Raw genomic sequence first — 12618 nt, 5'->3', positions numbered from 1 at the left:
GAGGGGCTCGCGGGCTCGGCGACCCCCTGCCTCGGTACCAAGTGTGACCAAGGCTGGTGCCACCATGGGTACCTGTGAACAGCTTGGGAGGGGCTGGCTCACGTCTCATTTACCCAGGGGCGGTCCCTGGGGCCGACCTGCCCAGAGTCCCCGCCTTCGAGCTACTTAGTGGCCTCATCCTATAGCCCATCTTCGGTGGCAGCATGGTCTTCTGTCTGGAGAACGAGGAGCTGCACCTCCCGCTTCGAAGCACCATGGTCCACTTCCAGGCCTCGGAAGTCCAGCAGCTGCTTCACAACAAGTTCGTGGTCATCTTGGGGGACTCCAGTGAGTGCCCCTCCTGAAAGACACTTCTCAGTCCCGCACCTGCAGCGTGTTCTGTGTCTGGGCCCTTCGTCTCCCTCTCAGATCTCTTCTGCCCCTTAGTGTGTTCTAATGTAGTCGGCTTTTCTTTCTTTTCCCCGTATACCTTCCACAGGTGTCTTGACAGATACAACCTGTGCACCTTCTAGCCCATCCTCGTTCAGCATTTCTCTCCCTGACAGTCCCCTGGAATCTCCCTCATGGGAGTAGGGGGCTGTGTTGTGTGTATCTTGGGTTCCTTGGTCCACTTAATCTCAGCCTGGTGATCGTGAGTGACTGTATACTAAGCTGGCAGTAAGGGGAGGGGAGTGGGCACAGCCAGAAGGAACAGAGGGAGCATCAGGGCTTTTTAACCTCACCTTTTCTCCTGTCTCTGAGTCAATCCTCCACAGAGCTGGTATGGGACAGCCTGGCCCTGGGAAGATGGGAGGCCTGGGCTTGGAAGGAGCTGGGGTGAAGTGAGGTCTGCCTCAGCTTGGGATCTCTGTCTCCACAGTCCAGAGGTCTGTGTACAAGGACCTGGTGCTCCTGCTCCAGAAAGACTCGCTGCTCACAGCTGCTCAGCTGAAAGCCAAGGTGAGGGAAGCTCGGCAGGTATGCCAGTGGTGGGCGAGTGTGGACCCTGGCAGGGTCCTCCTCCCTGGCATGGGTCTGACCAGTGGGTTGTGGGGGGGCGGGACAGGGGGAGCTGAGCTTTGAACAGGACCAACTGGTGGCTGGGGGCCAGCTGGGTGAGCTGCACAACGGGACGCAGTACCGTGAGGTCCGCCAGTTCTGCTCGGGTTCTGGCCACCACCTTGTGCGCTTCTACTTCCTCACCCGCGTTTACTCCGAGTACCTCGAGGGCATCTTGGAGGAGCTGACATATGGGCCTGCCCCGGACCTGGTGATCATCAACTCCTGCCTCTGGGATCTCTCCAGGTTGGGGCGGGGGAAAGGGACAGACTGATTGAGGGTGGAGGTATGGCTCAGAGGTTTTTACCCCTGTGCTCTTGCCCACTTTGTGCGTTACCCAACAGGTATGGCCGCTTTTCAATGGAGAGCTACCGAGAGAACCTGGAGCGAGTGTTCGTGCGCATGGACCAAGTGTTGCCAGACTCCTGCCTGCTGGTGTGGAACATGGCAATGCCCTTGGGGGAGCGTGTCACCGGAGGGTTCCTCCTGCCAGAGGCAAGTGACCACTCAGGACAGGGTGGGAGGCAGCTGACTAGTAGATTGGGGATGCTCCTTCCCCACCCTGCCTCACTCCGTGTTGCTCAGAGGCTGCACTTTCTCACTAGCTCCAGCCCCTGGCGGGTACTCTGCGGCGTGATGTGGTTGAAGGGAACTTCTACAGTGCTACACTGGCTGGGGGCCACTGCTTTGATGTCTTGGACCTCCACTTTCACTTCCGGCATGCAGTACAGCACCGTCATCGAGACGGTGTCCACTGGGACCAACATGCACACCGCCACCTCTCCCACCTGCTTCTGACCCACGTGGCAGACGCCTGGGGCGTGGAGCTGCCCAAGCGAGACCATCCCACTGGTGAGCCCTACCACAAGGGGAGAGGCTGTTTTCCAGGAGGAGGGAGTAGAGCTTTGAAAGTGTAGACAGCCAGAACCAGGGCAGCCTGGCCCCCAGGCCTACTAAAACCATCATCCCATTCCTAGACCCGTGGATTGAGGACTGGCCAGAGATGGATCATCAGTTCCAGGGAGGCCATGGGCAGTCTCCAGACTTTGGGGAACAGCTGGCCTTGCCGCCACCCCCACCGTCTCCCATACCCCCTCCCATGGCTTTTCCCTATCCCCTTCCTCAACCCTCCCCACCTCCCCTCTTTCCACCCCTGCCCCAGGATGCCCCTTTTTTCCCAAGCCAGCCCTTCCCACCCCCTGAATTCTTCAATTACAATCCAGTGGAGGACTTCTCAGTGCCATCCCACTTAGGTAGGTACCTCTCCCAGCCTTCCCTTCCCGCTCCCTGCCCCCTATGCCCAGGTAAGCTGAGAGGAGTTGGGTTGTCCCTGGTACTCCTGAGATTGAGTTTAGTCCCGGCAGTCCCTGAGTCTGGAACAGCATCTGTAGACTCGTCAGTCCCCTTGTTGATCATTATTTCCTGGTCTGAAGGTAGGGGAAGTGATATGCTGTTTTGCAGAGGGGGAAACTGAAACCCAGAGAAACTCCTCCCAGGCTCCCTCTGCCTGAAGGCAGAGCTGCTCTCACCCTGGCCAGGAGCCCACTCTGACCATGACTGGTTCTTTTGTAGGATGTGGCCCTGGAGTGAACTTTGTGCCTGGCCCTCTGCCACCTCCAGGCCCTGGCCCTATCCCCCATGGTCAGCACCGGGGCCCAGTGGTCCACCGGGGGATACCACGCTGTGTTCCCAGCAGCCCGTACCATGTGCCAAGGATGGGGGGACCCTGTAATAAGCAGCGGCTCAGACACTCAGACAGACTGATCCACACATACAAACTGGACAGGCGGCCTCCTGCCCATTCAGGCACATGGCCTGGTTAGACTGGATCTCGGGCTAGGGCTGGATGTGCTAATGGCTTTACAGGGCTTGGGCCTGCACCCCAGATGGTGGGCCAGGGTATTTGCCATGCCTGGCATTGTCCTTATCCATTGCTGTCACCAATAAAGGCACAGAAGAACAGAATGACATATTCTTGTGTGAAGGAGTGAATCTCCCAAACCATGATCTTGAGAGTTGGAGAAGTTGCCTCTGAGCTCTCTCTAGCCTGGGGCCTTTGGTTCCACACTTTAAAAAATCATTGCCTGTGGCCCTCTGCTGTCTCTCACACGCGTTTCTGCCCTCACTAGAACATGTGTATGTGACAAAGATCCCAGAGGGGTGCCCAGTTGTTGGCCAGTCTTTGGGACTGAGAAGAATTAAGGGCTGACGTGCAGTTGTGGAATTTTATGTAGAATTTTATCTGACTAGTTCTTATCTATACCTTCCAGTCTCGTGCATTCAAGTGTACACGCACTGTTCATCCACTCTGGAGATAGACGCGTCATTTTCGGCACATAGTAGATACTCAGTGATTGGAACTAATCAGAAGCATCCAAGCCCACATGTGAGACAATTAGAAACCCATTGTATCATTTATATTATGTATGATGGGAGCAAAGCTAAAAGAGACCAGCTTATTTGGTGATGCAGAGAGACAGAAGAGACAAAGGAGAAGAAATCCAGAGTGAGTACTGGGCTGGAGGGGAAGGGTAGAGAGGCTACAGTAAAGGCTCCATACAGAAGTGAGGAAAAGCAGAAGAGGTTTTGGATCCTGACTCTGACACATGATGCCCCTACAGAGAACATCAGCCGTGGAGTAAAGGCTAACGTGTAGGGTAGGGTCGGGCGAAGGAGCATGGCAGTGGGCTGCTAACTGATAACAGGGGCAGAAAAATAAGGCAACATGAAGGCGCTTTAAATCATCTTGAAGCAAATGAATGGGAGAGAGGCAGGCAAAATTCTTGTGTCTTCTTTCCATACTTGGTAATGAAATTTTACCTTGGCGAAGGAGTAACAGTCTCACACAAAAGGAGATTGAAATAACAGATCAGAAAAGTGTTGATCTTTGCTAGCAAGCTACTACACTAAATGCAAATCAAAGCAAACTGTTAAATCAACACACAGTGGTGCTGAGGAAACCGAGACAATGTGAGTTAATAAAACCCTTTAGCAGAGTCCAGTAAACTTTGCAAAGGCACCAGCACAGTGCCTGAAACAAAAAAGTTTGGTTTCCTTTGGAAGGGGACAAACAAAACAAAGCTTTTATGAAGATAAGATTTTAAATAACCTCTTTTTGCAACAATTTATTTTCCTTTATTAACAAAAACAGGAGGGGCTGGCAAGTGGTGTGGTTAAGGGCACTGGACTCCCACAGAGCCGACTGTGGTTCAAGTCTCAAACCTGGCAGTTTGCTTTCTAACTCCATCCCTCTCTGTCCCTCTCTGGTCAAATTAAAATAAATAATAAACGTCAATAAAATAATTCTTCAAAAACAAAAACAGGAATCTTTAGAGCAATCCTATTCAGCTGCATCCAGTTTTCCCAATCTTGTCATTCCTTTTTGTCTTTTCTTTTTAAAATCTTCTTCTTTGATGAGATATTCAAATCTCTGATTTTGAGGCTTCTCAGTATTGCCTGAAAAAATGGTATACCTGGACTGATTTGAAGCAAAAAGTAATAGTTCTCCAGCCCCACTGGGCACTCTGCTGCTGCCAGCGTGTTCTTCCAAGAATTCCCTATCACTTTCTCTACTGAGCTTTTCCAAGGCTTTCCTGCTTGCTTCAGACCCCACCCCAGTTCTAGAACCCTGTCTGTAGGCAGCTTTGGGACTGTTGAATATGCTTAATACCCTTGTCATTCCACCTCTATCTTTTAGATACTCTTTTCTTTCTTTGAGAGATTTTTGTTATAGGGCATGTAAGCTTGCCACAGAGACCGAGAAACAGAAAGCAAGAAATCACCTCTGGTGGCGGGGCATGTCACAGTCCCCTCTCCTCCATTTTCCTCTTGGGATTTTGGGCATGCATGCACATGTGCTTAGCGTGAGTTTCAAGCCACCAGATCCAGGACTTGAACAACAATCGACAACATGGAAGCCCAGTGCCTTAACCACTACACCACCTGCTGGCCCCACTACCTGTGTCTTTTTCATTTCTACCCTATTTTGCTCTGTGGCTCACATCACTGAAAGTGAGATTTCAAAACCTTTTCTTGAGTGCCCCAACACCTGTCATCCTGAAAACTGCATTATATTCTGCATAATTTGCAAAAACAGCATTACATTGAAATTTATCACTAGAATAAAGGACATACATTATTTTCTGTTAATGATCACATAAATGTATGGTATAAAACACTTTAAAATTTTTTATTCCTCTGGGGCCAGCAGGTGGAATGGTGATTGAGAGCACTGGACTCATACATGGCTTATTACAGTTAGAGTCCCAGATCTAGTGGCTTTTTTTCTCTCTCTCTTTCTCTCGCTCATCAAATTAAAAATAAATAAATAAATTTAAATAGAATAAATCATTTTTTTTGAGAGATTTTTGCTATAGTGTATGTGCACTCACCAGAAAGAGAGACAGAAAGCGAGAAATCACCTCCCAGGGGTGATGGCCACACTGCAATCCCTTCTCCTCCTTTCTCCTCTCGGGATCTTGGGCATGCATGCACATGCGCCCTGCATGAGTCTAAGCCACCATTTCCGGGACTTGAACCACGGTCGACCACATGGGAGTCCAGTGACATAGCCATTATGCCAACTGCTGGTCCCAGAATAAATAATTCTTTAAAAAAATTTTTTTGATTCCTCTACTAAGTCATGATTGGGAAACAAGAAACTTAAGAATAGCCTGATACAAGTGTCCACTTGAATTTAAATGGTTTCCTGGCCTTTGAGATGTGAAAGTCAAAGTCTTCTGTCGCACCAGCATTAAGGCCCACTACTTGCTGCTAAGAAGGACAGAACTAAAAATGTATTGTCTTGAAAATCATTAGTATTTGCCCATTGGCAAAGCGTTAAGACAATCTTAACAATGAATGACTTTCTTATTCATGGAATCTTGGTTTTTAAAGAATGGACCCAGTATCCATTCTTTGCTATATTAGAGATATTCCCAAAAGGAATAAAAGATGCATAAGCACTCCAATTGTGAAGTCAATCTTTATTTTCCTGGGAATTTTTTTTTTCTTTATAAAAAAACTATTGGAATTTTCCTTCAAACATTTTATTTGAACTGGAAGTTTTCCAACCAAAGATAACTTCCCTTGTGTTATACAGACTCTTGCTTAGATGTTCAGTTCACAGTTTACATCTAAATGTGTACATTAAGGATAATGTTTTAAAGAATTATTTTATTTAACTATTTGTTTGTTTATTTTAATTTGACTAGAGAGAGACAGAAAGAGAGAGAGAGAGAAAGCAAGCTGCCAGGTCTAGGACTTGAACCACAGTCAACCATGTGATAGTCCAGTGCCCTTAACCACTATACCACCTGCTGGCCCCAGAAGATAAATTTTTTTTGATTGCAAGGAAATGACCTCTTTTCTTCTTTCAGTTTAAAAAAAATTATTCCATAAGAGAGAGCGTGCACCTCATCAGGACCCCAACACCATAATTCACACCCCCAGATTCAGCCAGCTTGGGTTATGGGCACACACACACACCCAATTCACTCAGGGAGGTCCCTGGCCCCGAATCAGCAAACTCTCAGTGTGGGTCTGCCTCACAGTGTCACATTCCCACCACTGCACTACCATGTGGCCCCTATTTCTTGGGGGAAAAATTTTTTTTAAGTTTGAGAAAGAGAAACAGACACTGCCAGCAGGGTCTTCATGTAGCGATCCACTTCCAGCCTTAGCCGGCCAGTACCAGACACCTGTGCATGCAAACCCCAGGGCCTTTCCATTTGGCTTTGCATGGCTGAATGCTGCATTACCACTGTGGCACTGCGGCTCACCCTCTTTTGTTTTAAAAATGAACCTGCTTTGGGGCCAGTGGTGGTTGGGGCATTGGACTCCCATATGGCCGACCACAGTTTGATTCCCAGAGATTGCAGCTGTTCTCTCTCTCTCTCTCTCTCTCGGATGTGCAATATAACAAATTAAATAATAATAATACATTTTTAAAATTATTTTAAAATTAAATATGAATAAATTTTAAAATTATTTAAAAATTAAAAATGAGCCTACTTTAATGAAGTCATAATTGACATATGATAAACTGTACTTTTTTTTAAAAGAGATGTTTGCCTTAGCGCACATGCGCTTATCAGAGAGAGAGACTGTGGGGGGGAAAGTGAGAAATCACCCCTTAGGGCGGATGGCTATGCCATAGTCCCTTCCCCATTCTCTTCCCAGGATCTTGGGCACGCATGCACACATGCCTGGTTTGATTTTCAAGCCACCTGGTCTGAGACCCAAACCACAGTCAACAGTGTGGGAGTCTAGTGACATAACTGCTACATCATCTGCTGGTCCTGATAAACTAGCTTTAAAAATATATATTTTTTTTATTTGACTTTATTTATGTATTTATTTATTTAAATGTGACCAGAGAAGGACAGAGTGAGAAAGAGAGAGAGGGAATGTAAGAAAGCAAGCCACTAGGTCCGGGACTCAAACCATGGTCAGTAATGTAGGAGTCCAGCGCCCTTAACTACCACGCCACCTGCCAACCCCTAAACTTCACTTTTTAACTTACTTTTTAAAAAAGTTTGCCATGTACATACTGGAGAGAGACAGAGAGTGAGAGAGCAGTCCCTGGGGGAATGGCTATAATGCAGTCCCTTCTCCATTCTCCTCTTGGGATTTTGGCCACACATGTACATGTGCCCAGCATGTTTCTCAAGCTGCCAGGTCTAGGACTCAAACCATGCACTTGGCCATGTGAGATCCAGCTGCCCCAACCACCATGCCAGCTGGCCCTTAACTGCACATATTTAGAGTGCAATCTGATGTGTATAAATCTGTGAGACTGTCATCACAATTAACATAACCAAAGTTATGCTATGCTTCCTTTTTTTTTTTAGAGGTTTTTGTTATAGGGCTCCTGCGCTCACCAGACAGAGACAGACAGAAAGCGAGAAATCACCCCCCAGGGGGAATGGCCACGCTGCAATCCCTTCTCCTCCGTTCTCCTCTTGGGATTTTGGGCACGCACACACACGCGCCCGGCATGAATTTTAAGCCACCGGGTCCGGGACGCTAACTGCGGTTGACTACATGGGAGTCCAGCGACATAGCCATTACGCTAACTGCTGGTCCCACCAAAGTTATGCTTCTATGAATTCTTTATAATTCCTCCTTCTCAGCCCTCTCCACAACTTCCTCACAACCCCCTTCTTGCTATCCCAACCATTGGTATCTGCTTTCTTTTCCTCCCAGGATCTCGGGCACATGTTACTGCAAGTCAGTTTTCATTTTTTTCTTTTTCATGTGTGCTAGAAGGCACATGCGTTTTTCAGAGACAGACACCAAATAAAAAGAATAAAGCAGAACAACCAATCAGTTCTCATAATAAATGCAGAAAAAGCAGTTTTAGTAGCCATTAATGAATTTAGTAGCCATTAAGGAATTTCCTTAGCTGGTTAAAGGTTAACTACCAAGAACTACAGTAATCTGCATAATGTGTTTTTTTTTTTTTTTAAGTTTGTTATAGGGTGCATGAGCTCTCTTGATAGACAGAGAGCACACTGAAGAAGGAAAGTGAGAAATCACCCACTGGGAGCATGGGCACACCACAATCCCTTCTCTTCTATTCTCTTAGGATTTGGGGAACCCACACACATGCACCCAGCATTATTTTTAAGCCTCCAGGTCCAAGACTCAAACTACAGTCAGCCACATGGGAGTCTAGCCTTAACCAGCTGGCCCCCAATCTGCAGAACTCTTAATAGTGGAAACAATTTATTTTAAATTAAAATCAAGTTAAGGGGCCAGCAGGTGGCATGGTGGTTAAGGCACTGGACTCCCACATAGCTGACTGCAGTTTGAGTCCTGGACCTGGCAGCTTGCTTTCTCATTTTCTCTCTCTTTCTCTCTGTCTCTCTCTGCTCAGATTTTAAAAATAATGATGAATAAGATGAAATACAGTACTTCTGTAAAAAAAAAAAAAAATGAAGTTTGTCCAGAAGAAAAAGGAATTACAGCATGGTCAGCCCCCCAGGGGTAACTTCTCACATTCCCTCTCACTGTCTCTCCATTGAATCCATGCGCCCTATGGCAAAATAGATAAATAGATAAATAAATAAATGCTTTGGAAAGAAAAAAAATGAAGTTGAACGTGCCAATGAACAGCAATTCCTATACATTGGGAGTCCAGCTTATAGTAAGGCACACCTAGGAAGAGGCAGCATCATGATCATGTCTTCTAGATTGATATAGCCTCCTTTGATTTAGAGAGTTTCATAATTTTCATATATATTGCAAATATTTTGCAGCTATATAATATCACATATCAATTTTGGGTTTTTTTAGAGATATTTTTGCTATAGGGCACATCTGCTCACTGGACAGACAGAGACAAGAGACAGAAAGTAAGAAACCACCCCCTGGGGGGATGGCCACGCTGCAATCCCTTCATTTTCCTCTCTGAATCTTGGGCATGCATGCATACATACCCCCCCACCTGAGGTTTAAGCCACTTGATCTGGAACTCGAATCGTGGTTGACTACGTGGGGGTCCAGCAATGTAACTATTATGCTATCTGCTAGTTCCAATTTGTTTTTTTAAGAACTATTTTCATTTGTTATTATTATTTTTTAATTTGACCAGAGAGAGAGAGAGAGAAAGGGAAAGTGAGAAAGCAAGCCACCAGGTCTGGGACTTGAACCTCAGTCGGCCATGTTGGAATGCAGCATCTTTAATCACCATGCCACTTCCTGGCTCCCTAATTTTTTTTTTTTTTTTAATTAGAGGTTTTTGCCTTAAGGTGCATGTGCTCACTGGAGAGAGAGACAGTAGAAAGCACCCCATGGGGGGATGGCGACCCTGCAATTTTTCTCCTCCATTCCCCTCCCCGGATCTTGGGCACACATGTGCTTGTGTCCAGCGCGAGTTTCAAACCAGGTCCAGGACATGAACTGCAGCTGGCTGTATGGAAGTCCAGCAATGTAACTGCTACACTACCTGCTGGCCCCACATAACAATTTTTAAAGTGGGTACTTTGGAGGTTAAATATGTGAAGACAGAAAATAATGGTAGAAACAAATTTTAAATCAAATTTTTTTTATTTTTCAAGATAGAAAATACTTGAAAGAATTGGTGGTATAAGGAAGCATATTCCAGAATACAGGTGGAATTAATTGTTTGTTCACCAGAAGAAAATTACTTGTTCAAAGGTGGTTGTATCCAGATCCTGACCGAATGTCAAAAAAAAAAACCCACAAAACTTATTTCCCCAAGGGCAGTGGGGTATGAGAGCCGGGCTGGGCCAGGAGTTCGAGATAGAGTCCAGCCTTTCTTCACGATTCTCCTGATCTCTGCCATTGGCGCATCTGGGGCCCTGGCTGGGAGACCCAGGCCGGAAACTGGGGTAAGAGGTAAGGAGTCAACACAGCTGCCACTATGACGATGGTAGGCCCGAGACGCCTCTGTGGTCTCAGGCCCTGCCTTCTCGACCCAGTGGTGGTGTTCAAACCGGAGGGATTTGCTCCTTCCTTCCCTCCTCCCCTGCTCTTACCCTCTCTCCAGCCATGTCCAATTTCTTGTTGCCAGAACCGAAGATCTCCGCCAGGGGGCGAGCTTTGCACCGTTGATCGCTCCGTCCATACCTGGGATTGTGGTCAAAGCTTCGAGACCTCTGGCGCCTCTTCGGTGTGGATGCTCACTGCTTCCCGATCCGGGCTGGGCAGGGATTTCCCTCCCAGCCTCAGGCCCTCGCCCGACCCCTTCTGTCCCATGGGCAAAGCTTTCCCCTCAACACCCTCCAGCAGTCGTCCTCCCCTCTCCCGCGCACCTGAGACTGGAAAGGGGAGAGCACAGTGCTCCCCACACACCCACCCCTCCACAGCGCTGTCCAGTCTCATAATACTAGGCACTCCCGCAGCCTCGGTGGCCCCTCTCTCCCCTGTGGGCTCCTGCCTCTGCGGGTGCTCGCAGGCTGCCTCATCTCCGGGATGGCCTCATCTCCTCCGGGATGGCCTCATCTCCTCCGATGTGGCCAGGGGCCGCTAGGCCCATGAGCTGCTCCCCGACCCCCAGCCTTGCATAGCCCCAGCATAGCTTCCCCTTGCTCTGCACCCCTGAGTCTGGGGGAGAGTGCCCTCTCCCAGCTTCCACAACTGGGCCTCGAAGGCCCCCAAGAGCCACAAGGCTTCCTCCTGGCCCACAACCTCTGTCACACACAGCCCAGGTCTTCACTGAGGCACCATCTCCAGGGGTTCCCACCACCAGCAGGCACCCCCTGGTGCCACCCTCTTGAGTCCTCTTACATCCCACCTGCTCCTTCTCTGCTCAGGGTTTCTTGGGATGGAGGGAAATCCTACTGGGCATCCCTGCTCCTAGGAACCCCCCAGTGTGTGCCACTGTGGGTCCCCTCTACTTAGATGCAAGGCCTCTAGCTACTGAGCCTACTCTGCTAGGCTCCAGATCCCCCACCCCCTGACTTGATTATGTTTCTGGTCAGGCCAAGTGGGTTGATGGATCCCTGGCAGCTCCAGCCACCTCAGAGCTGGCTGCAGGGTAGAGTAGGGGAGGGCAGGCAAAAGTAGCACCAGCTACTCAATGCAACAAGCGCTCCCTTGCTGGCCCACACAGAAAAGGCTTAGCACGTCTTCCTTCTAGCATGTCCGCTCTCCTAGGGCTTGCGTTTTAACTGAGTGGATTATTTGGTCTTTAAAGGAACTTCAGGAATTATGTTGACTATCATTTTTTTTTTGTCTCTGCAAGATCCTTGGCTTTATTCCCCTCTATCTCTATCTCCCTCCCATTTGCCTACTCCTAGAGTTGTCCATTTCATTCCATTTATCTTTTTTTTTTTTTACACGTTCTTGTTTTGCTGGCATGCATTTTAAATTTGTGTAAAAAGAACTGTATTATTTTTCACTCAGTTTCCTTCCTCCCAGTGCTAGGATTTGCAGATTGATTCATCAGTGTCTGACCCTCCTGCTACTTTTTCTCCAGGACACTCACCTGCCAAGTTGGCTCTTCCCATTCGCCCGATCCCACCAAGAACAGTGTAATGACCTGCTCAAACATATCCTGTTATGCAGCGCTTCTAAAACGCCAGTGCACACACCTCACCTGGGTATCTTGTTGAAATGCAGGCTCTGACTCAGCAGTCTGGGACAGGGCCCGAGACTCTGCATTTCTAACCACCTCCCAGGGAAAACCTATTCTTTTCTTGCCTTTTTTAAGATTAATTTAATTGTATTTGTTCATTCACTTATTTTAATTTGACCAGAGAAAGACACACAGAGAGAGAAATTGGAAAAGTGAGAAAAGCCAGCCACCAGGTCTGGTACTCAAACTGTAGTCAGCCATATGGGAATGTCCAGTGCCTCAGCCACGTCACTAGCTGCCGGTCCCCGGGAATCCTATTCTGATGGTTCTAGGACCCCACTTTGAGAAGCAAGGCCCTTATGGATCTCTGAGAATTCATTTTGGGTTGCTGGGTCACTGGGTATGTGTTGGTCTAATCTGGCTAAGTACTGCCCTTCTGCTTTCCGGTCTGGCTACCTCACCTTACCCCGTATCAGCAAAGCAAGAGGGTGGAAGGTATTTCTGTAGGGAAGCAAAGGAGGCCTTCTTGCTCCTGC

The 12618-nt window shown here is 48.0% G+C and overlaps 1 protein-coding gene across 5 annotated transcripts in view; it reads left to right on the top strand.

Annotated features, from left to right (window-relative positions):
* The window catches only part of PCED1A (PC-esterase domain containing 1A), a 13200-nt gene extending 1410 nt beyond the window's left edge, over positions 1–11790 (top strand). For 3 of the 5 annotated variants that reach the window (XM_006163946.2, XM_006163945.2, XM_027766455.1), the window contains exons 2-8: positions 186–327; positions 860–939; positions 1046–1284; positions 1383–1533; positions 1644–1890; positions 2016–2291; positions 2611–3008. In XM_006163946.2, coding sequence (XP_006164008.1) covers positions 204–327; positions 860–939; positions 1046–1284; positions 1383–1533; positions 1644–1890; positions 2016–2291; positions 2611–2861 — 1368 coding nt within the window. In that variant the 5' untranslated portion in view covers positions 186–203 and the 3' untranslated portion in view covers positions 2862–3008. Of the gene's footprint in view, positions 1–185; positions 328–859; positions 940–1045; positions 1285–1382; positions 1534–1643; positions 1891–2015; positions 2292–2610; positions 3009–3308; positions 4227–10576 lie in introns of those variants that run through there. The other 2 variants (XM_027766457.1, XM_014582303.2) reach the window with 2 other exon arrangements.
* Positions 11791–12618: the final 828 nt, after the last annotated feature.

Source organism: Tupaia chinensis, unplaced genomic scaffold (assembly GCF_000334495.1).
Source record: "Tupaia chinensis unplaced genomic scaffold, TupChi_1.0 Scaffold143574_1, whole genome shotgun sequence".
NCBI lineage: Eukaryota > Metazoa > Chordata > Mammalia > Scandentia > Tupaiidae > Tupaia > Tupaia belangeri.
The sequence above is the reverse complement of the archived record's forward strand: the minus strand, read 5'-3'. Positions and strand labels throughout refer to the sequence as shown.